General features: G+C 39.6%; 1 protein-coding gene across 5 annotated transcripts in view; it reads left to right on the top strand.

The window, feature by feature from the left end:
- pde1cb (phosphodiesterase 1C, calmodulin-dependent b) overlaps window positions 1-26,136 on the top strand; it is a 93,696-nt gene that overhangs the window by 24,818 nt on the left and 42,742 nt on the right. Inside the window, exons 1-2 of one of the 5 annotated variants that reach the window (XM_071490812.1) lie at window positions 6,022-6,637; window positions 11,908-11,934. The exons of 1 other annotated variant lie outside the window; for it this stretch is intronic. In XM_071490812.1, the coding sequence (XP_071346913.1) occupies window positions 6,537-6,637; window positions 11,908-11,934 (128 nt within the window). In that variant the 5' untranslated portion in view covers window positions 6,022-6,536. Of the gene's footprint in view, window positions 1-6,020; window positions 6,638-11,907; window positions 11,935-15,033; window positions 15,138-26,136 lie in introns of those variants that run through there. 3 more of the 5 variants (XM_071490813.1, XM_071490810.1, XM_071490814.1) reach the window with 3 other exon arrangements.

Raw genomic sequence — 26,136 nt, 5'->3', positions numbered from 1 at the left:
AAATCAACCTTCAAATTGTAACTGAGCCAAACGTTATCCTACGTTTATGTGCAGAGCTTCTCAAATGTGAACTTGTGTTACTCTAGGTTAGTTATACATACAGTGTATAAATGCTGTTTGGAGTTATATAAAAGTGCCCAACCTTTGCTGTAATCAGTATATTTATTCCCTTGTTTGCTTGCTAAGAAAAATAACCTTTTGGTTATTGATTTATGTATAGGTCAACAGAGGCAGTCTGGTAATTCGTCATTATTTAGAAGTGTAAAGGTGAGGGATTAGGGACATATTTTATTTTACAAATAAAAGCATTTTTAAAGTCTTAAAAAAGATTAAATAAAATAAAAAATTATAGAATATAATGTGTAACACATTTTTCAGAAAAAAGGGGTCAAAGATTGTGTGCTGCAATTACATCAGTCCATTTCCTTTAATAACATTCACAAACGGGCTGAAAATACATTAAGGAGGCTCTTTTTGTAGGCTTTGCACATATCTTATTGTTGGGTTAATATAGTTGTAGGAACAGAGCAGTTACAGGCTGGGAGGCACTGTTGGGTATATTGTCTACGCAGCATAAAATTGTTGTGATGTTTGTCACTTTGAGCTGTGTGAGTTACTGTGAGTGTGCTGTTTCCTGAGCCTTGACCCTGAAGTGAACTCTGGGACAAGAAATAACCATCTGCTGTGGGCTATTTTATGGTTGGGCAAGAAAGACACAAGTTATAATGAGAAATTAGGCATATAGACATAAACACTTGTACCCACAAACGCCAGCTTTTGAATTACATGCAACATTACATGCAAATTGACCATCTTACAGTGTTAGACTTAGTTTACATAATTCAACTTTCATTAACCAATGATATTGTCCTCTAGAGGTTGGGATGCTTTTTTTTATCACCATGCATAAAACCCTTTTCAAAATAGTTGCAAATATATTTGATAGTCAAGTTAAAAGTAAAGCTCCATCAAGGGACATTTTTCGCACTGACAATGACTCAAATGGACATTAGTACTGCCATTTCTCAAATAAGAGCAACATCCAACCCCTGTGCTATTTACACCTATAAGCTGCTTTTAGCTCTTTGTTTGGGTTATCCAGTCTGTACTTGGACTATGCAGTTGCCTCCCTATGCGTCTCATTAACACCCACAGTTAATCCGTCCTGCAACCATAGGCAGCGTATCCAGCTAACAAGCTCAGACAACCTACTGTACACTAGGTGATGCAACCTGTAGACTAAATCAGATCTAAAAGTTGGAGTTAATATTTGTGAGCTGGCCAGGGACATGGCTTCAATGGGATAATAATATTGACATTTGTCAGCTGAAGCTGTGTTAATTTAAGTAGGCAATTGTTTGCGAACATATTGGCCACAAAAAGCACTTGGTAAGCACTTTCGTTTCTATGAGGTTGCTGTCGGGTCAACAAGACTAAGACTCTACAGTCATGCCAGCTGGTCTTTAGGGCTATACTTTGGCACAGAGCTGCTTTGAGCTAAATGCTAACATGGTCACAAATTGGATTTTCTAAACTGATGGTGGGGCTATGTCAGGTGATCATCTTGATGATCATCTACAAAATTTTGTGCCAATTCATGACATAGATGTTGAGATATTTCACTGAATTAGTGAAGATCCCATTAAAATTAAAGTTAAAATATGCAAAACTTAAATTTTCAGTTAAATTTCACCAAGTTTTAATAGACAGGTAGACATATTTTCTGTTCTGTTTTGTTTTGTTTGCTTGTTACTATGTTCCCCTGAACTGTAAGCTTGAAAGTAATTCCTGCTGTGAGTAACAGTAGTGGAGGTTAGACAGAGGTGGTATGTTAATGTAATTTTTCCCCAAATCTGTGTCATGACCACTTTCAGTCTAGTGTATAGGGACTGAATAACTCCCACACTTGCACAGAATACTGTCAATGCCTGACAGACATTGCTATCCCAATAGCCACCATGCTAGCATGAATAAAAAAAACACTTCACACCTTATTGCCATAGATAAGTATAACAAATAACAAACACAGTAACAAATACTGTGTAGGCTGGACTTTACATACCACATACTTCAGCCCAACATAAGTTCTGCAAATGAATCATTATATTAGCTGTAGTGACAGTTAGACTTTATAACAGACTTTATAACTGTTATAACCACCAGCGTATGAGAGAAGGCCTTGTTTAAAGAGCCTTAATGCTGCTTGAGCCTGATTGCTTCCCCTCAGAGATCGGTCCTCAGTTCAGCTGTTGTATGCATCACCTTTGACCTATAGGAATCTATCTTAGGAATAAAGTAATAGGAAGTTTCTTCTCTGGGGTATTTTTTTCACCCCATCACTCTCCAAATAAATATAGCCCAATGGCCGCTTGCCCTCAATTTCTCCTACCCATCCTTCCATCTCCACTACATCCAATACAAAAAGAGAAATTAAGTATAGATGGGGAATCATATTTTGTGATAGATGATCTTCACCAAAATGTGGTCATTACCGCAAAGGCGATTGCTATTTTGATGCATAGATATCCTTATCGGACTGCCTGGAAATTTAAATGAGATTTGAATTTTTCATGTACCTCCAAATGGCTGGCGCTGTTAATGTCTTGATTTCGATGTGTGAGCTTTGAGGGAGCCCGAGCACAGTGACAAGAATACCTCAGCAGAGCGTAATTTCCAGCGGGTCCCTCTGTCATAGTCATACGAATAATTCATTTTTATAGGACTTGATTCATTAGGTCTTTTTTGTGAGCAGTTGTTGTGATAGTAATTAATCAGGGACATATTTTGATTATCATCGTGTGAAGGGACACAATCAGTTTTGGCTCGTGTTTTGGTTCATCAGTCTTGAAATTAAATAAAATGTTGGTTACATGTGTAAACCCCGTTCAGTTTCTTAATCACTCATGCAGACACATATCATTGTTGTGTAGCCCCCCAAGGCAAAGCTTTTATTCATATTCTGCTATATTTGCTTCTCCTCTTTTGAACTCAGGCTTAACACGTGACTGTAGTGATGAATTTATTTGCTGTTTGGACTTGCATCTATAAGAATATCTCCTCCAGACCGCCAATTACTCTGTTTTGCAGACAGATTGCTTGGCAACAAAGACAAATAGCTTGGAAGTGAGCAACAAGTAAAATACCACCGGGCATTCCTAAATTTCATCACATACTCAACATTGTTGTATTGTGCCCTCTAACAATATAGAGGTTCAGATAACCCACACAGTTGTGCTTTTCTTCCCCGCAAGGTGTTTCATTCATCAGCTGGCAATGTAATTGAAGTATTCACTGAGATTCCTTGGGTGCAAAGGCTGGAGGCCACATCTCTCTCCACAAGGCTGCATTCTTGATCCTGCTATTTCATGCATCAAGTTTTTTTTTGTAGGAAAAGTGGGATGCTATACATATTTTCTCTTTAGGCCTTTAGAATTATACTAGCTCAAAAATCTTTCAGTCAAATGTGGCTGAGATCCACATCAGAAGCCGTAAGTAAACTTGTAAACTACCTTTTGTTAGTACAAGTAAAGATGGGGGGTAATTCAGTCCACTATCCATTCTGGACAATTCCACACCTCACTATATAGCATTTCCATTGCAGGAGTAGGAAGTGCACCCTTTATGTTGTGAGGCAGAACAGTGAGGGTGAGGAGGTTGGGGTGGCGAATGGCCTGGTAGCATGTCTGACGTGTATGCAGGAAAACAGAGTTAGCATCCTGTCACAAATTTGTAATTAACATTTTTTTCTTTTCTAACTACTGTAACATCTATCTTTCCTCAACCTTAATCAATTGTTTTGGTCACTTAGTCTTAAAGATGTGCGTGTCCTCGAAACATACTAGTTAGTATGAAGTGTCATCTGACCACGTCGTATTGTGTAGCTGTTCCACACATTGAAGGCGGGGTGAAAGCCAGTCATCATTGTCATCATTGTCAGATGATGACAGGTCTGATTTTGGAAAGGAGGGGCGTTTCAGGCACCTTGGTTGATACTGACACTTTAACATAACTTAACCATAGTTTATTTGCCATGACCATAATCTTTCCCTAACCTTGACCAAATCATATTTTCCAACAGTTTTGCCATTTGATGTAAAAAAACAGCCCAACACCAAACTGTCTGATACTGACGGTCTTGTTTGGTGATAGGGTAGAGGTAACCGGAGAGTTGTGTCATTGCTTCATCTCTTCCCACATGCACCGTCATCCTATAGCTTCTAATCAAGACTCAGCTGCTGTAAACTTGTAATAACTGCTTCTTACTGTGTATTTTCCCTTTTCCGTGTAAACCCTTGGTTCTGACTGCAGTGCATCTTAAATTGACCTTCCTAGTCCTTGCAGTGTTTTTACAGAACCTTTCTCACCAGGCTCAACCTTGTACAGTGTCACACTTACATATACAGATAACACAGTTCATCAGGTCCCTGGGGTGTAAAACTGTGAACAGCAAGCAGTGAAATGTGAGGTTACTGTTGTGGTTTCCCCTCAAATTGACCTGTCAGCTCTGCCTGTGGCTTGAGATCTCCTGGGGACCAGCATACCTCCACAAAGGGGAGAGAAAAAAACACAGTGACACAGTGATGAAGAGTGGATTGAAGAAAGGCAGCCAGAAAGAGAAAGAAACTATAAACCAAAGACAGAAAGGGAGAAAGGGACATAGATAAGTGCGCCTTTGAAGAGAACATCAGCAGGCTTCATGGCACTCAGGCAAACCTTTCTCCTCCCTCCTCACGGAGGACCCATCTCAGCAGATGAAAGCAGGAGTCTCTTTGAGGTGGGGCCCTGGCATTATCCCTGCATCCTGCATCAAGTAATTGAAAGACCTGAGAGCATGGTAAGGGGCTCGGGGAAAGGGGGGCACTGGGCTGAGTCATCCTTACGAGGTCTGGACTTGCACAGAATGAGAAGAAAGCTATATGTCTTCATGGTTTTTTACTAGACATTCAGTGAGTTAGGAACTAGCTAAGAATATATTAATAATATGGTGATAATATAATAATTAATAACTAATATCTCTTATCAGGTGGACAGGAAACCTAAAATGTTGAAAGTCAGTTCAGTGAAATCAGTGAGCTGGCACCTCAGTAAAAACGTGTTTATTAATAATAAAATGACCAGGATATTCAGTACTAAGCACCTACTGCATTTGTATGTAATTACTGATGGAGGTAATATAACACATCATATAAGCGCGAACTGGTGAGTTATGATGGCTTATATGGCTACAGCTATCATAAAACAGTCTTCATTACGAAACTGGCCTGTCAACTGCCACGTTTACTGACCAAATGAAGCAGAAAGGACATAGTTGTATATAAAAATGTTTAGGACAACACTGTGATGTTTGGATGCACCAGTGTGTTTTTTGTATGAGAGAGAAGAAAAAAGGGAAAGAGAGAATAATATTTTATGTGTTACAGTGCTTGTATTGGTGGGTTAGGGTTAGGTGTGTGTGTGTAAGGGGGGGTGGGGTGTAGAATATGGGATTGTAGTGAATATGCTCAGTGGATCAGTATAATCTCAGTCAAATCAGTGTCAGTGCACTGTCTGCACGCTATTTAATCCTCCCCAGCATGACATTTAATATGTTGTACAGCAAATGTATTATCTAAAATTGAGATAAATATATTACAGATCTAAAGCTGTCGCATTTGCACTCAATTTAAATGTCGATTTTCACCTTTGACGAAGTTAGTGTTTGCTTGATGACATTTACCTTTGCATTCCTGATGAAATAAGCACATGTGTATGTGTGTCCATGAGTGGAGAAGGAGTGTGTCTTTGTTGCACCGTCTCCTGGGAAGAGGTCCTGTTTAAAATCTTTTCTTTAATCAGACGATTTCTTTCAGTAACCCACTTTCTCCTAAAGGTCTCATCCTCCTGTTCCTCTCCATCGCCACTCGTTTTCCTCCCTCGCTCCCTCTGGTTTTCCAGTGGATGAAACAGAACATGGTTTCTCATTATCAGCCAGACTCCTCCCTCCTCTTTGACTGCTGGTGTTTCTCCTCCCTCCCTCTTCTGTGGAAAGCTCGGTAGTGAGCGTTAATCCCGGATTGCGCTGCCCTGCCGTCTGCATCCCGTTGTTGCTGGGAGAGCATGGCACGGCTCCAGGACCCCTGTGCTCACACAGGAGAGAAGTGAGCGAATGACAGAGAGACAAGAGAGAGAGAGAGAGAGAGAGAGAGAAGAGAGGGAGAGAAGAGAGGGAGAACAGAAAGAGGTACAGTTGGGCTGTTTCACAATTGTCACAGCTACTTGAGCACTGCACTGCACTGTTATTGAGTTTCAGTCACACACTCTCTCACACCTAAACAAGAGAGAAGAGAGAGAAAAAGGAAGGATGATGGCCAGTTTGTCGCAGCTGTGGGTGCAAATGTGAATGAAGAAAGAGGAAACCTTGGTCACGTTCTGGGTTCCACCACATCGCAAACCTCTCTCCGCTCGCTGTTGCGTCTTCCTCACCACTTACAATTAAGAGGGATTAAACTTTTTTTTTATCTCTTGTTGACCCATCCGGAACTCTGAGAGTCTCTGACATGGAGTCTCCCACTAAAGAGATTGAGGAGTTTGAAAGCACGGCCCTGAAGTACCTCCAGCCGGAACAGATTGAAAAGATTTGGCTCAGGCTCCGAGGACTGTGAGTATATCCACTTTTACTCTTTTCAACAAGTGTCTGTGTGAAGCAGGGCTGTGTGTGCGCCTCTGCATGTGTGACATACTGTATGTGTTATATACATGAATTTATTTGTAATAAATGATCTGTCATAACTTAACCACAGATAAATTCAGATAAAAACCTGCAGGAAGGATACAGGAGCTCAGGTGTCATAATACAAGCCTGGTTTTGTTCATCTCATAGTGGTGTTGTTTACAGTGTGTGTGTGTGTGTGTGTGTGTGTGTGTGTGTGCGCGCGTGCGCGCGCGCGTGTGTGTGTGTGCACGCGTGTGTGCGTGCGTGTGTGTGTGTGCTTGCATGTGCGCATGTGTGTATGTGTGTGTATGTGTGAGTGTGTCAGTGAATGAGATATGGCAAAGGAGAATAAACTATGTAAATGTACAGTAAAAAAAACACAAAGGGAGATTGGAATTTGTTCAAATTCAACCCAGCAGCTCTGAGCTGCTTCCTTTGAACTGTTTGGAGTGGTTTGTTTACTTTATTGGGTAGAGAGGAAGGAAAAGGAAACATTACAACTGAAGTGATGACCAAGGGGATCTGCTTTCACTTGCAGCCTTGCTGCAGAAAATAAAACATGTTTATTTTAGTCATTTAAGTACTTTTTTTTTTTATGTCACTGCACCAGTTTTTTTTAAAGACACAAGGAAATTGTGGAATTTTGGTGCCCTTTTTTCTGCATATGCATCTCATGTGACATGCAATAAACACCTGTTGTCAATGTAAGATTTTGATTCAGAGAGACTTTGAATCTGGACTTACACTTCTGTGTTTTTGTGTGTGAGCCAAAATCTTCCTTTTTTTCCTGTTTTGTTGTCCATTTTTGTCTGCTTACTTATTTTGTTTTCAGCCTGTCAGGTGCCCATGCTATTTGTCTTTAAATAATACAAAAACCCCCTCAAGCCTCACATTCCTCATTTCTCCGGGTCCAAGATCCTTTCTTGAACCCCCCAATACATAATACAATATATATAATATTACCTTCTCCACAGCCTCCAACCAATCAACACCTCTATGACCTTTCGCCCTGAGAGGAAAGCCCCATGCAGTTTATATGAAGGTTGAAGTGGGAATTTTCTCTTAGCCATTTTCAGTTCTCATCATTCTTACTCAGCAGGGGGAGGAGACGACGGTTTTGCTAGCAGCATCGTGTTTAGAAAAAAAATCTTTAATGTTACTGCTGGAGGTCTGAATGAAATCCAGTTTCTCCTGCACCACAGATGATGACAGAGTGAATGAACCATGCACAGGGCTGTTCGCGATTTCCTGGAGTTTATCTGTCAGCCTTCTCACATCACTCTAATTTATTTTTAGTTGTTTTCATGTCATGGTATTTCTGTTGTTCCATGATTAGTCATTGTTTCAGTGTCAGAAGCCCGATATGCGGGTCCCCCTCCGTCCTCTTCTGCCACATTTAGTTTCCTCGGGTGGCTTCATTGTCTCTTCTATTTGGTCACTGTCACAAATTTCGCATCATAGTCATCTGTCTTTTTGGATATTTGATGGATAGTGAATCAGATGAATTTAACAGGCCGAGAACTTTTTTCTTTTTCTTTTTTTTTTTCATCATGGCTTCACTGCAGTCTGCTGGGTGCTCTGAGGGCTCCTGTTGCGTGTCAGAGATCACATTAGCCTTTAATCTCACAAAGAGCCTCTGTCTGAAGAGGGGGATCTCCAACTGACAGGCAGCCCCCACAGATGTTGACGCGTCATAGAGTGTATATTGTGTTTTTAATAGGGAGGGATCGACACAATGCAGTGCATATATGTGTGTGTGTGTGTGACGGGGAAAGGTTGACGGTGCTTGTGCTCGTGTGCATAATATAGATTGGATGTGTGTTTGAGAGTGTATGCGGCAGCTTGGTGACATTTACTGTATGTGCTGCCAGCTTATCCTCTGAGATTTGTTTGGCAGCTGTATGATTTGTTTGTGTGAGTGTGTGTGTGTGTGCTGGTAGGCTATCACAGCACTCTCTCTGGCACAGTGTACTCCACAGAGTACACCAATCATCCATGGATAGGCAGAGAGAGCATTTACTTTGGACTGTTTTCCTCTGCTCAACCTTCAGTGACGCAGTCTGAAGCCTGGTGACAGCCACAGATCAAGGAATGAACAGCATGTTGTGTTTTATTACTTCCCTTTGACAAATGGCCCCTTTATGTTTTTGCATCAGTGAATGGATTCCAATGGATTTCCATTAATAAATTAGATCACTGCGACAGACCCGACCTCTGCATCACCCACTGATTAATGGAAATCAATGAATTATTTAATCACTTGATCAACAGTTCATAACAGAGAGCTCCCTTAAGGGCAACTTAGATTTGGCCCAAGGAGGATCAAGGTGGCCTGACCGCCTGATGACACTATCTGATTTGTGAAGTGCTGACTGAAATAAAAGAAAATCTTCTGAAAACAGTGGTAGAAAGTAACTAAGCACTGGAGGCGCTTCTACTTCTTTTAATGCCATCATCGTGTCAAAATTTTATTGGCAACTAATTTTATGATCAGTTTCATGCATAACAGCCAAACGTTTCATGGTCAAAGCTTCCAGTATGAGGATTTGCTGCTTGTCCTCATAATTAAATCCTGGTGACTGTAAAGGGTTTTCTCTGTAGTTTTGCAAACTAAACAGCCATTGATTAGTTACAAATCAGAATCACATAACAAACCAGCAGTAAAATGCTGCTTACCACATGAGTGTGATAATCTAATGATGTAATGCGTAATAGCAGAACAGTCACATGGGCCATTTTCTGCATTACCTTTACTTAACCAACATTTTCAATGTGAGTTTTACTTGTAATGAAGTATTTTTACCTTATTGTGTTAGTACTTTTAGGTGTCCAGCCAGCCAATCAAAAACACTTAAAATCTAGTTTATTTAAGGTTAGAAAACGTCTCTGTGACCTTTATGCCTTTATGCTTACAATAATTCCTGGAATTTCCATGACCCCTTTCAGCCCACATCCTCATTATGCTGAGGACATTGCATTAAAGCCTTCCAATTAGAAGAAGCTCTGTGTTGTTGACACACACACACACACACACACCCACACACACACACACACGGACGTAAAGCAAGCTCCGTGAGAGGGGGGAAGGCGCAGAAGGTAGGATGAAGGATAGAAGAGGAGGTGAGGAAACTAGAAAATATCAATACTGTCGTTTCTCTGACCTCTTGTTTTCCAAATCAAATAATTTCTTTTCCATTTTGTTGTTTATCTTTATTCATTTAGCTATCAATGCTGTTATTGATATTCTTTCGTTAAATTTCTTCTTTTCTCCTCTTTTTTTTGTCCTATGTACTCTATGTGTTATAAATTCACAACACTCTCTAAGACAGCCATCCGACTGTGATACTTAATGTCTTTTTAATTTTAATTGCTGGATGGACCCCAAATGATTGATTTAATCTTTTTTCCGCACTAATCTTGAGGGAGCTCTTAACATTTTTTTTTTTTTTACAGAGATTAACTTCCTTAGCTTGCAGTTTTTACACTGAGCTCCAGGAAAGATTGATACAGAAAACGATTGAGAAACAAATCAAGCTAAGTGCTGTGAATAGTGCCTGACCAGAATTTAAATCCATGTCTGTAGTCCAGTGGCAGTGGGTCCATCCTTCCCTCTGCTTCGCTACTATGAGTGCCTGGAGTGCGTGTGTGTGCGTGTGTGTGCGTGTGTGTGTGTGTCTGTGTATGAATTTAGCTTCTAGAGCCATGCTGTTAGCTCTTCGTGGAGGTGTGGGTGTGCTTTAGGCCAAATGTTAGGGTAAGTGATAGTAGGTGTGTTTTAATGTGACTGTGTAGGATCCCAGTGTGTGTGTGCAGTAGTAAAGTAGGTGGGATGTCACGGGGTGGAGTGGTGTGTATGCATGTGTTTTTGCATATCATTACACCTCACCATCCCTCATCTGCATAAGTGATTGTAAGCATTTGCATTCCTTTTTAAATTTGCTATGCGTGTGTGAACACAACTAGATAATACGACTGCTGAGAAATAAAAGCAAACAAACAGTGCAATCAAAAAGACCTTTTCTTATTTACATATAATTACTATAAATGCTCACATTTGATCCAGTAGTATTCTCCTGGTTGCTTTTTTTAAAATATTTTGGGATAATGTCTGTTCTTGGCAGCACATCAGTCCTCATGCAGGAACATTATTCATGTTATCACCCTAAAACTCTTACTTAATCTGTGAGTTTTGCTTGTACAAGTGTCTTAAACTGGATTCACCAAACTTAAGTCCTAAAACACTCATTTGAACACCTGTGCATGAGAAGGCAGATTTTTGTGAGATCTGATCATTTTCATTGCTGTCACCTCTAAATTGCTTCCTGTTTGTGAGAAGGTTTTATTCATGAAATTGTTCAGACTGAAAAGAAGAATTTCACACTTTTTAGCTTCAAGTCTTGAAGTCAGATATAAGAAGAGAAAAACATTACAAATATACCAGTGTCAGTAGTTGTATTGGGGGTCCCAAAACAATTAGAAAATATAAATATCAAGCTGCCCATGACATTAGTCAAGACGGAATAATTTCACATGAAGTCAGATGAAAAAAAAAAAAAAAAAAATCTTGAAAAAAACAGATTTGTCCGTGACTAAGATGAGAGGCAGCAATGGGGATGTGACTGCCACAGAAATTGACAAGAAAATAATATTCACCAAGTGATGTTACGCTGTTGAGTGCAATGATCCCAGATAGAGACCTGCATAAAGACCTTGAGGCAGCTGTTGGAGGGAAATGACTTTCTGAGCAACTACTGAACTGTAGTTGCTCTGCCAAAATATCACAATAAAATCATGAAATCTACAAAGCCTGTCAAAGCCCCTGGGTAAATTGGCAAGCCGCAGTGATGATGATATGGTGAATGGAATATTACTTTTGCATGAATTTTAGTCTTATTGTGTTTTTTCAGTATCAAATGTTATCTTCAGATAAATTCAGGTTATGTGAAGAGAGGCAGACATTATGTACGTAACTTGTGAGATGTGTTTGCTGCAACTTCATTCATGCAAAAAAATAACATTTAGGTGAATACAACAAATTCTCTGAAATCAGTTGTACATGCTAAGAGCTACTTGGTTTGTTCAGGTTATTTTTGCATGAGATAGAGTGTCTTTTCTTTATATACGTTGTATATGTTAAATAGAAAAATCCAACATAGATCACAAGAGTAACACTTTAATCGATGCCTCACTGTCCTTGTGTTTATTTTCTCTGGCAGGCGCAAGTATAAGAAGACGTCCCAGAGGTAAGACTTCCTGCTGGGACACTGGACCTCCTCCTTCTCCTCCCTCTCCCTCATCCTTATTCATCCCCATCTCTTCTGCCTTCTCTTCCTCTTCCTCCTCGTCTTGATAGTCTCCCTCTGCTCCTCCTACTTGCCTGTATCACTGGACCTCATGGACCTTCTCCTACCTCTGTTTCTTTCTTTATTATTCATAGTTTTTTGTCATGTAAATAACCCTTTGTAACTCTGTTATGAAAGTGCAATTTGAATAAAAGTTGTTTTTATTGCTATGATTATTATCATTATTCTCCACCTCCATTCCTGAGGGCCTCAGATCTCAATTGAACAAGTGAAACACATCATGTCACACTATGCATTCACAAACATCTCTCTGTCTCTCTCGTGTTGATTCAAGTGTCAGCTCATCGTCATTACCAGATAACTGGTACTCTAATGGATAGAAATTATGGTGACATAGATGTTTGGGACTCTGAGAACTTGAAAGCCTAACAAATAACTCGAGTGCTGTGCATGTTATCTTTGTCATTATGAAACTTCCATTTGTTTAGTTCTGTTGGAGATACTCAGGGGAAATCAGGCTCTCCATTAACTGGGACTTGAATGCATTTATTTACAAGTGTGAAAGCAGGGATTAATTAACGCCACTGGATGAATGGTTAATGTAGATTTAAGTGTCATTTGTTAAAGATGTTTCTGTATTGATCTGGAGCACGCTGTCAGTGTCTTTTATTATTCATTTCAGATTCCCCTGTGATCATTTTTCCCTGATGCAAAAAAACAACTTTTGTATTCCAAAAGAATAGAAACCAAATGAGCCAGGTAATATGGTAATGCTTTCTTTTACGGATCTCAAATTTTTTAGCTGAATTCCTTAAACTTTTTCCTCATAATTTCCTAAGAGTTAGCTCGAATTTAGTTGAAAATTTTCATGAAAGGCAATTTGCTACTAACTATAAGCGAGTAGGTAAGGAAGTGTTAGCTGCTACGGTTATTAAGTACCTCCTTGTTATTTCAGTTTCAATTTTTAAGAAAAAAATATGATATTTTATAGTAGGTAAGTGAAAATGAGTTCTTAGTCAGACATACAGTTATCCAGAGTTTTGATTCTCCTGCCTGTGATCCACCATACACTATAGGTCTGATTTCCACAGACCTTACGCGTAAAATAAAGTGACTATCTAATTAAGAATTTTTGTTATTATTTCTAGGACACACTCATGGATACTGACACAAGTTTATCAACTAAATAATTTTATCCTTTCAATGTAACTGTTGCAATTCCCTTATACTCAGTACCCGATTGTGTAGGCCTTTTGAAGATATGTCCCAGTAATTTACAGCTAAACACAAACTATTTTTTATGGAAATTATTAGCCAAGTTTCCAGGAAATTACCTTGAAAATATGGGATCATAAAACAAAGCATTACTGCCAAAAATTTCTATGTACATTTCCTACAGCGCCTATCTCAGGCTCAAGGCTTTTATTAATAATGGAAAACATTACCCTTCTGTAAAACAACCAGTGTACTCTATGAATGAATACATTAACTTCATCCAAGTTTTATACCAATGGATGTCCAGACAACACTGGCTTACAAGACACTGCTTTCCTTGCAGAATACTGTACATACAGAGGGTATAACAGACAAAAAAAACAAGCAGAAAAAGTGTCACCTGTGTGGTGACACTTTTTCTGCTCCTCTGTGAGCTAATGGAAGCTTCCATTTTCCACTGCTGAAGGCAAAATACCAAAACCAAGAATGTGTTAGTCTGTCTCTCAGTACTTTCCTACTCTGTATGTGGCACTCAGCCCCGGGGCCATTAGTTGCTGCTGCAAACGAAAATCTTAAAAAATGGGTCACAAATATGTAGTTTAACTTTTCAAAAAGACTAAGAAGTAAGTAGCTTGGTGCTTTAGACTTTAGCAAATATTGCTCATACCACAGTAAATTTGTTTTATCGTTATATTTGTTCGAGGTGAGTTTTCTGCAAAGACTGGGTTTCCTAGTGAGTATTCCCAGCAGCAGGTTGGTGTATGTGAGATTGTTGTATATTCTTGGTAATGCAGGAACATGTCATGTGTTTTAACAGTGTCTGGAGCTCTATGGCACAGAGGAATAAGCTAAATCAGACTGTGGCTACACAGACAATGCTTGTTAGTTCATGGGAACATATAGAATATAATCAGCTTTATTCTTTACATGTGAAATGGACAGTAAACACAATAGATTCTCAGTTTTGGTTTACATAATTTTTTCTTCCAACTATTTTTCCTCATCATTTTAAAATAACTGCATCTTGAAACAACTAACACTATAGACAGTTCATTTCCACATACAATACACCACTAATCTTTGCACCAGTTAAAGGAGCAACTGGTTCTGCTTCAATCTAGAGAATACATTGGCACAATTTGTGTTAATTTAGTAAATAGGAAATTGTAACTACTTCACAAATGAAGCCCAAAACAAGAATAGGTTTGTGAAGCACCGCTCTAATGCTGTTTCATGGCATTTTCCTGTGAACTGTGGGATTGCTGCACAGTTAGAGTAATTGAACGAAACTCTCCTCATGCTACTTATTGGCACAGTGTGTGGTCGTTTGGTATAGACCTAGCTGTTGGAAACTCTCTGTCTCTCTCGCTCTCTCTGCTGGGTGGGTGAGTTCCTGTGTGGAGGAGCCAGGTGATTGACAGCTCCATATGTGTCTGTGTAATTACGGCCGGGCTAATTGGCAGAGAGGAACGCTGGGACATTGTCATTACTGACACACCAGGACAACCCCTCACACACGCAGATGGAGGGAGAGATAGCCCTCTTCACCGGGGGAGGGATGGAGGGATGGGAGAGTGTTTGTATGGAAAGAGAGTTAAGAGAGCTGAAAGTAAGGCTGTAAAGGAATAAAAGGTAAAGTGTGTAGTCTTGTGTGTGCTTTATATGGGTTCGGTGCTGGTAGTCGGGCAACAGTTTTGCCTGTTACTATTTTGGTTATTGTTTTTTGATCACATGGTCACTATTGTGATCTGCTCTTTTGACAGTTTTAAGCCCCGCCTCCCCCTTAGTTACTGTTGCTATGCCTGTCAGCTTTCCATTCTGGCACAGCAGTTACCAGTGATAGTGATAGATAACAGTGGCAGATACCACTGGAAATACTTGTAATCCTTGTAATGTCTAAACCCATGGCTCCCTGATTTCAGACAAAGGTAGAAAAAGTTTTCTCATTTCTGCAGTCGTCAGTTTTTTCGGCTGAAATAACTGTAGCTGTTAGCTAGAGAGCTAGCAGAGTAAGCTAATGTGAGATGTTAATTCATAGAGCGTTGCTGTCTCTGACTTACCCTACATGTGTGTGTGTGTGTTGTGTGTGTGTGTGTGCGTGTGTGCGTATATGTACACTTGATGTCTACATACATGATATCATGCTAAAAAACTGAAGCTAAAGTCCTCGGCAAAAAGTAATTCTCACCAGCTGATCTGTGTGAATGACATGGAAACAAAAGAACTCACTGTTCTTGTATCGCAATGTAGAGCTACTTATGCTAGTGTTTCAGCCATGTTTTTCAGTCCTCCATGACATTTTAATCACAAAAATACACGCTCATAAATGTGGTGTATCTTTACACCGCAACACTATTTTTCTTGATTATCTATTGGGCTCTGAGCAAAAAGGTGCAGGTGACCTACACTCAATATTGTGCCTGAACACATCTTGTGTAAACACAAACAAAGCACTGTAGCTGCTGCTGCTGCTGTTCTGCTAACATACTGCTTATGCTACACATGATGCTTGACTGACACACAAGAGAAAAGGCTTTTAGGATGAGGACAGTTGTAATGCTCTGGTAAAATCAAGTTTGGCTGGGATTGCTGGAGTGTAAACTGCAGCCCAAATCTGATAAAGATGGGTACAGAGATTTTAACTTTAACCTGCGCTCTGGTCAATCACTGTCCAGGGGGATGCTTTAGTGAGTGATTGATTCAAAAAGTGTCGTGTCTTTGACAAATCTGCTTAATCTTGAGCTTCTGAATGTGCCAGAGAGCAATTTGTTCCCCTTGCAAAGAAAGAAGAAAAACAGCATTTTCGGTCGTGTTTACAAAAAAGGCATTGATTACCCAAGAACTTAGTGATTATTCACCAACAAAGCAACAAGTAGATGGCTTGTGTATCTCTGTCTCTTCCCAAGCCTGAAAACAGCACTGAATGAAACAGGCTTTTACTTAAGCCTGTAAATATGCTACAGTGGTCACTCCTTGTAGCCCAGCTTTTAAAAGCTTTAAGTGTTTTGCCATCTGATCCAGGCAAGCCTCCAGCCTCAAATGGCCTTATGTAGTCTGCCCAGTTGCCAACACTGTTCAGAGTGTGTGTGTGTGTGTCTGTGTGTGTTTGTGTGTTTATGTGAGAGTTTTTCTGTCTCCTTTCGCTCTCCCAGGACTGCTGTGTTTGTTCAGATTGCAGTCATGGAAGCATTGCAGGGATACAGTACATGTTTACAGTGGCAGTAATGACTCGGGCTGATCAGGTCTCGTTCTTCAAACACTCAATGTGTGTTTGTAAATATTTGCATATACAAGAAGTATTTGGATTTAGGGGCAGGGGCAGTGTCTGTGTTTGTGCATATTCTACCTGTGATTTTTGCACTCATCAGTTTCTCTATGCTTAACCCTGCTGTGTTTCTGCACTTTACTGCAGAGGTGTTTGTACTCTCAAGTCAGTTGAAATGAGTCCAAGTCAAGTCTTACGTCTTGTCAAAGCAGTCTCAAGTCAAGTTTTTTTCTAATTTCAAATTCTCATTTTTGTGACTCTAGCCTGACTCAGGTCTACAGCTCTACTTAAGAACATTTGCAGTAGAGATTTGTATTAGTTTTCTAACAAAACCTGTTCATTTTCATGTTATTTTTGTTATTAATTAAACAACTCTGTTCCTCTACTCTCCATCACTTACTGTAATAATAATGTGACATTTGATGATCTAAATACCAAGTGGTAGGCAGATTAATTTTTTCTGCTAAATTAAGCATCGGCAGGACAGAAAGTATTTGGTCTTTTCTTTTCTGGTGGCAGCGACAGAAGCAAGTGTCACCAACAGAAACTTAAACTTAAATGAGAAAAGATAAACATGTCATTGAAGACCTTTTTCTGAGTAACAACTAAATAAAAGAAAAGGTATTTGTCCTTCTCCATTTATCAAATGTTTATTCCTGGCATTGTGTAGGACCAGCCTTCTTTTTGGGAAATACAATTTACATAAAATAAAATTGAAAAGTTAACTGAATGAATACAAAATGAATAATCAAATATAACCATGTTTTAGCTTTTGGGGTGGATGAGTAGTGGGGAATTTGTTGGAAGGAATTGGACTAATGACCTCAGTATTTCCAAAATCCTCGCTGTGGCCCTGGAAAATTCAGACCAGACCATGAATGACCATTAATTATCAAAAAAAATGAAACTCAAAATTATAGTGAATAAAACAGGAAATTTGCTGATGGCAAAATGAATCATGCATTTACAGTTGCAAGAAAAAGTAAGTGTACTCTTAATAATAGTATATATACATTTGTTTTAAAATATGGTCAGACATTCATCTAAATAACAGTCATGTATGAACATTTACAGTAGACAATGACCCTAAACATTGAAGTAAATCTACTACAGAATTACTTCAAACTAAGAAACTCCACCTTCTGGAGTCAGAGCCCGGACCTTAACCCAACGGAGATGCTGTGGAATGACGAGAAGAGCCGTTCACACCAGACATCTGGAGAATATGTCTGAGCTGAAGTTGTTCTGCAGGAAGAATGGTCCAAATTGCAGCCACAGAAAGTGCTTGTTTGAGGTTACTGATGCCAAAGAAGGTTTGACAAGTCATAAAATCCAAATCCAAACAGTTGTTAATTGTTTGTGTGTTATGAGCATGAGCACATTGTGTTTGTCTGAACTTGTGACTTTTATAAAGATCAAAGTGTTCACATACTTTTACATGCCACTGTTAAGTAGGTAGCTCTGGTCCATGTAGAACAGCAGGACAGTAATTCCACTCTAGAAAATAACATTTCCATAAAAATACCAATCGAGTGAACAGTGAATGAAGAAAACCAGCACAATTACAGAGGGGAAAAAAGAGCCAGAGCAGTGGAGGGGAGGACAGATATCGTCAGGCTGAGTGTCACAGGGGAAAATTGAGCTCTTTGGTTAATGTTGGTAATCAGGGAGCAAATCTTCCAGGCTGCCTTTCAAGAACAGTCCATCAGATGCCATTACCCGAGCCTCTCTGTCTTTCTTTTCTGTTGCTCAGGGCCATTCGTCAGTCACCACAGCTAGTGGGCCATTTATTGGAGATGATTCATTTGGGGCAACAACGCAATATTGGAACAAATATAATCATATCCCATAAAACAAATAATTCTCTCTTGAGCAATAAGGAGCATAGATTACAGTGGCAGTAAAGATGATGATGAGTACAGATAGAGACATTGTTGCACATCACCAACTCTTAATCAATTCAAAATAAAAATTAGAGGCACAGATGCCACTTCAGGCTCAACAGAGACACAGTCTCACTTTAATTATTGACTATTGCTACGAATTTCATACATTGCAGCATGATTAGTTGTAGTGGTTACCAAGGTAGTTTTTCTTTATTTTCATGTCATGCCAAACTTTTGACCTCTCCCATCTAGGATAACAAAAAAGTCGCCTGGCATCCATTCAAGTGGAGCACAAATTTTAGCCAAATTTCCAGAGAATCTGCAAAAGAAAATGTGAATTAATGAATACAACCACTGAATATTAGGAATGGGCTCATAGAGATGATGGCACAAATTCTCCACGTGGATGACACTCCAGCAGTGCAGAAGAAGAAGCCACAACCAGATGACGTAGTTAAAGGCGTTTCATTCCACACAAATTGGATTTTTTTCAATATTCCTTGCGTAGATGTATCGTGAAACGCCACCTACCTCCATTAACGGACTAAACTATCCAGACTGAGCATCTGCATTAACTTGGTTAGTAGATCTGTTTTGATTTTAAAAACAGAGGCTGTTGTCTGTTCTTCGTTTCAGTCTGTTGTGTTTAGAGAGACAGCAGTGCAGCCGAGTGAAGTCAAGACCTCAATTTCAGCCATTAATGAGTCACTTTCCTCTGTAATTGTTTTCTAGTTGAGGTGATGAGTTGTGGCTGGTTTTTGGGTTTGGTTCTCTGTGTGTTCCAGTTTTTGTCTGCTTTTTGTGCGGTACAGCCAAAAGCAGCAGTAAACTTATCATTTTTGGAAGCATAATTATTATAAAATAACTACACTTGGCTTTTCTGGGGGAAATGTGATTTTGTAGCTGCTTTCTTACTGAGGTTTACAGCACAGATATACTGATGATCATGCTTCTCTTGCTGTTTCCTTTCTCCCCTCCATATTTCCTCACCTCCTTCTTTCTCGCTTTATCCCCATCCCCTCCTCTCTCCTACTACCTGATGATTAGAGGGGTAATTGCCCGGCTCAAACGAATCTCCAAGCTTGGGCTAATTACATTCTTCTCAACCGATCGCCCCCCTCTTTCTCCCTTTTCCTCCACATCAGGTGCTCCTTTCTTTTCTGAAGTAAGCGCCTCAGTTAGCATGATTCACACCGTGTTGCAGTCTTCTAAACCACACAGGTGCTGAGGGACACATTTCAGTTTGTGCATCAGTACACATGCACAAACTAAAAAACACATTCCTTGATGTAGGCTGCAATACCTGCACATATGCAACATACGCACATAAGGACAAACAGCTGCTTGTGATGGATTTACCATTCAGGCCTAACAATACCCCTAAAAGACTGCACGCAATGAGACAAATTACTTTCAAATTGATTTTTTTTTTTTCTGCTTTGCTTATCATAAAGTGGCATCAGAGGCGGGTTACTGTATGCACAAGTACTGCATTTACATTCTTCAGCAAAGGGCTTCTACGCTGATTATTTTTCTCCCTCTTTGCCTACCTCCATTATTGAGCTAAGTGTATTACTTTTCTGAAGATTGATTACAAAGCTTAAATGATAGGCTTTTATCCTAAGTTTAGGGTGCGAGAGATGAGAGCATAAACGTCACGGGCTTTCTCGGTGCCAGCCCAGCTCACGAGGCTTCCCCTTCCTGCTGCAGATAATATTACAGATTTATGGTGCAGATTGTCTCCTTAATCTGGTTGTTTATATCCATCCTTCCTCCAAACCTGCCCCCACCCCCTGCGCCCTTCCATCCCATCCCTACCCTGGTCCCTGCTGGCTATTTGTCCACAGGGTTTTATCTCAGGTGGATGAAGAGACAGAGCAGAATGTGTAACTATTTGTGTTTTTCAGAGAGAGAAAACATTTGGCCACACTGTGAGAGAATGTGAAAAAGAGGCTGCATTCATCCTCTGGTGTTTTGTATGCTGAATGTGTGCTCATGTGTGATGCCCTGCAGCCATCTGTGTGTGTGTGTGTGTGTGTGTGTGTGCGTGCTTTTCTTTCCATTCAGCTATCTATCACCTCACCTCATTCATCTCCAGCTAACCCAGTCATTTCAGCTCTAGTGGGAGTTACAGACTTCACATCTAGTGTATTCAGACACTTTCTGTGGCCCACAGTCTCTGTCATAACCAATGTGAAAGACCATGTCTGCAAAATGGGCTTTTCTTCCTAAAGTAGATATGGAAAAAAGCCAGGAAGAATGCATGAGATCCATCTAGGCAAGCTTTATATGTACTGAGCTTTCCAGTACTTTGGCGGTTTTGGCCGTAGAGAAGTTGAGTACTTGCAGAATGAGCTCTGACTGACCTTTCATAAGCAGAACATGGAAAGAGTTAGATAAAATTCTGGGGCAGAGCCTCATCTCGACAAAAGAAAAGTGTTTTTGGGTAAAAACTATTTCTTAAACTCATGCAGTATATCACAGAAAGGACTGGATGTGAAGTCTCACTTGGATATGAATTACAGACTGGACTGGTGTATTTGTTCTGGTGGCTAGCAGGCGCAAAAATCCATCCCATCCAGTATTGCCAGATGAACCTAATATTTTCTCCCCCAACTGCTGGGGGACAGGAAGTGTGGGGAGCAGTGTCATAAAACTGAATCAACAAAGCTTAACATTATCAGGTCAAAAACTGAAGCATTTACTGTGGGGTTGATATATTAGTTTGCATTATTTTGTACATTATGCTATCTGCCAGTGTTAGACAAAAATGACTGACAGTGAGAATAGATTCAACTTGTCTGATATTATGCTCATTGGCATATTCCTGCAGGTAGATCCAAACTAGGGCTGAACGATATGCAGAAAAAAACCCAAAAACATCACGATTATTTTGGCAGATATTGCGATTGCGATATGAGTCATGATTTCAGTTGTAATGGTCATTTTGCATTTTCACTGAAAACAATGTAAAAAATGATGAAGATTTTTGTCGGGGTCTTCTCCCAAACATGCATGTTCTTTCAACTAGAGAATATGATTTGTAGGCTGGGACATCTCTGTTCATGTTCTGTTGTTACACATTGCAGCTCCTGCAATTTGGATATTGCACTTGACCATATTGCAGTTTTGATAATAATGTAATTTATTGTTCCGCCCTAATCAAAGCAGTAAATTAAAAGCAGTGGCCAAACCTTTTTTTTTTTTTTAATAAAGCTCTCAGCCACTGTTGGATAGTAGCCAAGTAGATAGTGGCTTAGTGTGGTTAGTGGTGCTTTGCTGCTAGCTGTTATGTAAACAGTGGATAGTGAAGGATTTAGTAGTTTAAAGTGAAACATGTTGCTGTTCGGTAGAAAGCTGTTTGGTCAAATGTGGAAAGATTAATAAACACTTTGGATGTGTGGCTGTTTGCAAGTATTCATCATACCTGCTTTTTATGTGTGTGTGCATGTGTGTGTGTGTGTACTTGTGATAATGCATGAATTGTGTGAGTATGTGAATAAACCTGCTAGTGTTTGCTTTGATGTTAATCTAAGAGGAATGCTGGGAAACACAGCAGTGACGCAGTTGGATGTCTGTTTTCTGTCAACATTTTTTTTAACGCTCTTTTGGACACGTTGGGCTAAACATCCTCTCCAGATAATAACCTGTCAGTACAGTAGTCCACTGTTGCACAGTTAACATTCATGTGGCCTGCATGGTTTGCTTTAGCAATTATATCAGTCGTCAGTCGTTCATATCCCACACTTTCTCAATAACATTTAATCTGTCCTGACATATAGAGTTTGTCAGATAAGCATGTTAACACAGCAAACTTTAGCACTCCTGCCAAGTTTCAGAGAGTTTTCATTCACCACAGGGAGTTCTTCAATTCCTTCAGCTGGGCCTGTGCCTGTGAAAAGTGTTGTGCTTTAACAAATACTACTTTGGTGCAGAATGAGTCATTATGTATTTTCTCCATTTGTATCCTCCCTAAGTGAATGGACACACACACACACACACACACACACACACACACACACACACACACACACAAACACACACACACACACATCCTGGGACTAATGTACAATATGATCCACACTTATTATATTGTGTAATCCCCTTTACACTCGCACAGAAACAGACATATACAGTAATTGGGTAATTGGGAGTAGCTAGTAGAGGGGGTATACACATAATACCATATTGAATTAATTATACTGTTGTAGTGAGAGGCCTAAAGACGTATGTGGTAAATCATTTAATGTAAGGCTATTTATCTTCTTCAAGAGAGATGTAGACACAGCTAAAAAGGTGGTTGTGTCTAACTGAGACCTCTTTTCCCAGTCCAACAATCTGAAGTAAGTGAGTGGCTTTTAGGGCGGCATCAAAGATATGAAAATGGAGAGGCATCTCACTAATCCTCTCATCTCCACACTGCTGTTCGCTCGAGCTGAGCATAATGAAGCTTAATCGAGTCATAAATTGAATGCTGATTTTGTAAAATGGTTATTACTTCAGTAAAATGAAAACATTTTGGAAAGGAATACAACACAAATGATCCTACACCACCTTTCTGGCTGATGTTACTGAAACCAGGAAACAATGAAAAGACTGATATTGAGACAGTTTGCATCTGTACTGGACCACTTTGAACACTACCACATGAGCATACTTTATGTTAAATAGTCACAGGAAAACAGCTCATTTCAAAAGTCTCACTACTGGCTTGATAATTGTTTTGTAAAAATTTGAGGGAACATCTACACCTATTCCAGTGAGGGGCTGGCTCGCACACAGACTTTAAAAACAAGAGAATGGAGAGCTGCACATGTTTTGGCAAACAGCCTTTTCCAGGATGAGAACAACAGTCAGGCTGAGACAAGTGTTACAAATCAAGACAATCACCTTGTGCAAAAACCAGGCTCTCATTATCAAGAAAATAACAAGCACAAACCAGAAGGAAACAGAACAAAAGTCGACAACATCTTACATTCAGATTAGTTAGAGAATTGACAAAATACAAAGTTTTACCTGCACAACTAATGCAGTGGTTTGTATCATTGGATTTTTTTTAAGCAGCAGTGGTCAAGTGTTGTCACGTACAGACATGTCTGAAGGAGTCACTGAGGTTAGTGGCAATTAATCCCTTCATTACATTTTGGGTGAAGTTACTGAGGAGCAAATGAAGCAATACGCCTAAAGCAATGTGATAACAAAGCAATTCGTCGCCATAAACAAGCATCTCCCAAAGGTAGCTGCCACAAAGCCAAGAGCATTTGCTGCATTATCCTTTGACAACAAGGTCAGAGACTGATCCACACAGAGAGAGAGGGAGCAGAGTTGGAAGAACTCTCGTATCAAGAAAAATCCAAGCCTTAGTTAGTCGGCCTCAGTTAATGTCAGGAGCTACTTTTGTGGTGTGCCCATTTTTGTGTGCTTGCCACTTTTACTGTTGTTTATTTACCCCAGTTAGTGATTTCCTACATCACCCAAAGGGACTGGAGACACCCTCTAGAGAGCAGGCCTGAATTTATAGTTCCATGTACCCACAGCTGAACAAGAGCAAGACTTTTTCAAGGCTAGCAAAAGTACTTTCCTCAAAGTGCAGCATGAGTTTTGTTCTGCAGAATTGTGTCTCCCTGTTTGATTGTTTGCTGATGGTGGAATCTAAGGAGAGTATACAGTGCACACTCTGATGCATGTGTGATTGACAGGTGTGCATGACACTGAAATCACCTGAAAAGAAATAAGTCTGTGGACACGTCTACACTGATCAGTTTATTTAATAAAGATGCGCCGCTTGAGTCAAAGACATGCAAGCTGCATCATCAGTGCGTATTTTAGAGTGAATTTGTTCCAACAAAGCAAGAAAACTGGTAACTGTAAAAACGGTAATGTTATACTACAAAGTGGACTCCCAAAAGCACATAAGCTATCACTGCTTCGACAGTGTCTCATTAAGTGAAGAGAAATATGTTATTTTAGTGAAAATGAGAGATAGAAGACTCATTTAGTGTGTGCTTCAATTGAGAAAATAGGAAAAGTAGAGAGTTGAAAAATAAAAAGCAGTGAAATGATAAATGGGAGACAAAAAATGAATCAATTTTTAATTTTTTTTTTTTTTTTTTTACAATCCATCTAAATTATTTAACTACTCAATTAATTATTTATGTATTAATTTGTACTCTCCTTCCACATTACCAGCTTGGACAGAGAAGATTGAAAACTTATCGTCAATAACTGAGACTGGGGATGATTCAGGATGAACCATATTCTGTCACGGCTATAGGGTACAGTGTTTTATTGTGCACATAATCTCCAAGGACATAGGATGAGTAACAAATTCTCAACCCAAGAGATATCTTTTTATGAGTTTTCCAGTGAACTCTGTGGGAAGGCTCAGCATGCTCACATACATTTGTTATGATTTACCAGGGACGGTAACGGGTGTTGAAATGCCCATATGTGAGGCTTGCAAAATAGACTGACTAACGGTACATTGGGAATAAAGGCTGTGTGTGTGTGTGTGTGTGTGTATGTGTGTTTGTGTTTCTGTGTGTGTGAGTGTACAATGCTGTGTGAAGTGGCCTATTGCCAAATAAAGTGCACTGTGATGTCCTTGTTTGTCCAGGGGTTGAAGGACAGACCAACGATGACCTCACTCACCACAATGCACCACTTTTCAGCTCTTATTGATCTATCTGTGTGGTTGTGTGTTCATGTGTGTGTGTGTGACAAGGACAAGGGCAGAGACAACAGTGTTATCATGCCCCTCCCTCTCTGTTTCTCTTTGTGTTTTAGAATGATCTCTCCATGTGGTTTAAATGAACAAATCTGTTTACTAATAATAACATCAAGGTTAAGAGGATATGACTCTGTGTTTGGGATATACCTTTTGTTTCTGTGTTGTTACACCTGCTCCCATTGTCATAGTAACACTGTGGCAGCCGTAGTTGGCTATCACTCTGTCTGGATTACTGCTGTAATAATCTCTGATAGATTTTCAGAACATTATGCACTATCTCTTATTATGTTCTGGATCAGAGTCAAACAGATAATCTAATTGTAAGGTCTATTTTCTCTACCTCTCCTATTTCATTGAGTTAGCGCCCTGGCCTGTGTGTGTGTGTGTGTGTGTGTGTGTGTGTGTGTGTGTGTGTGTGTGTGTGTGTGTGTGTGTGTGTGTGTGTGTGTTGTGTTGTGTGTGTTACCTTTGTCATTGTTTTGCTTCAGGGATGTGACTACCTTTACAGTAAGTACAGTATAAGGTTATGTCAGCTCAGCCCTGCTTTCTCGCTCAATGACCTTCACATCTGCACTTCTAAGGGCTTCTGGGTTTCCACCATGAGATAACACACACACTTAAGTCATCCATGAAAGGACAGTCAGATCATCATCAATTATGATGCTTCTTTATGGCAAACTTTCCAAATTTCCCTTTCTAGACCATCCCTGGAGTCTCACTAAACATTGGGCAGTCTTACATTGTCTTTTGTCTTGTACATTCTTCTTTTATTGTTGCTATTTTGCACTTATTGTGAAAGCTGGAATACATACACCATGTACATTTTCAGTCATACATGTCCAAATAAAGGTTTACTTTAAAAGATTTACAATAATTATACACAAATTATAATTATACTAATTATATAACTATATCAGATCAGCCTATTTCAAAAGGTGCGACTGCAGCATAGAAATTAGTGTTATCAACCCTGTGCTTAAACGTCTTAGAGTCACTTTATTTACATGTTACAGGTTTTGAAAGGATATTGAAGGGTATTTTGTTGT

This window comes from Trachinotus anak, unplaced genomic scaffold, assembly GCF_046630095.1.
Source record: "Trachinotus anak isolate AG129_WGS33_773 ecotype Australia unplaced genomic scaffold, CSIRO_AGI_Tana_v1 ptg000012l, whole genome shotgun sequence".
Classification (NCBI taxonomy): Eukaryota; Metazoa; Chordata; class Actinopteri; order Carangiformes; family Carangidae; genus Trachinotus; species Trachinotus anak.
Note: the sequence above shows the minus strand (reverse complement) of the source record. Positions and strands in the feature narration are given on the sequence as shown.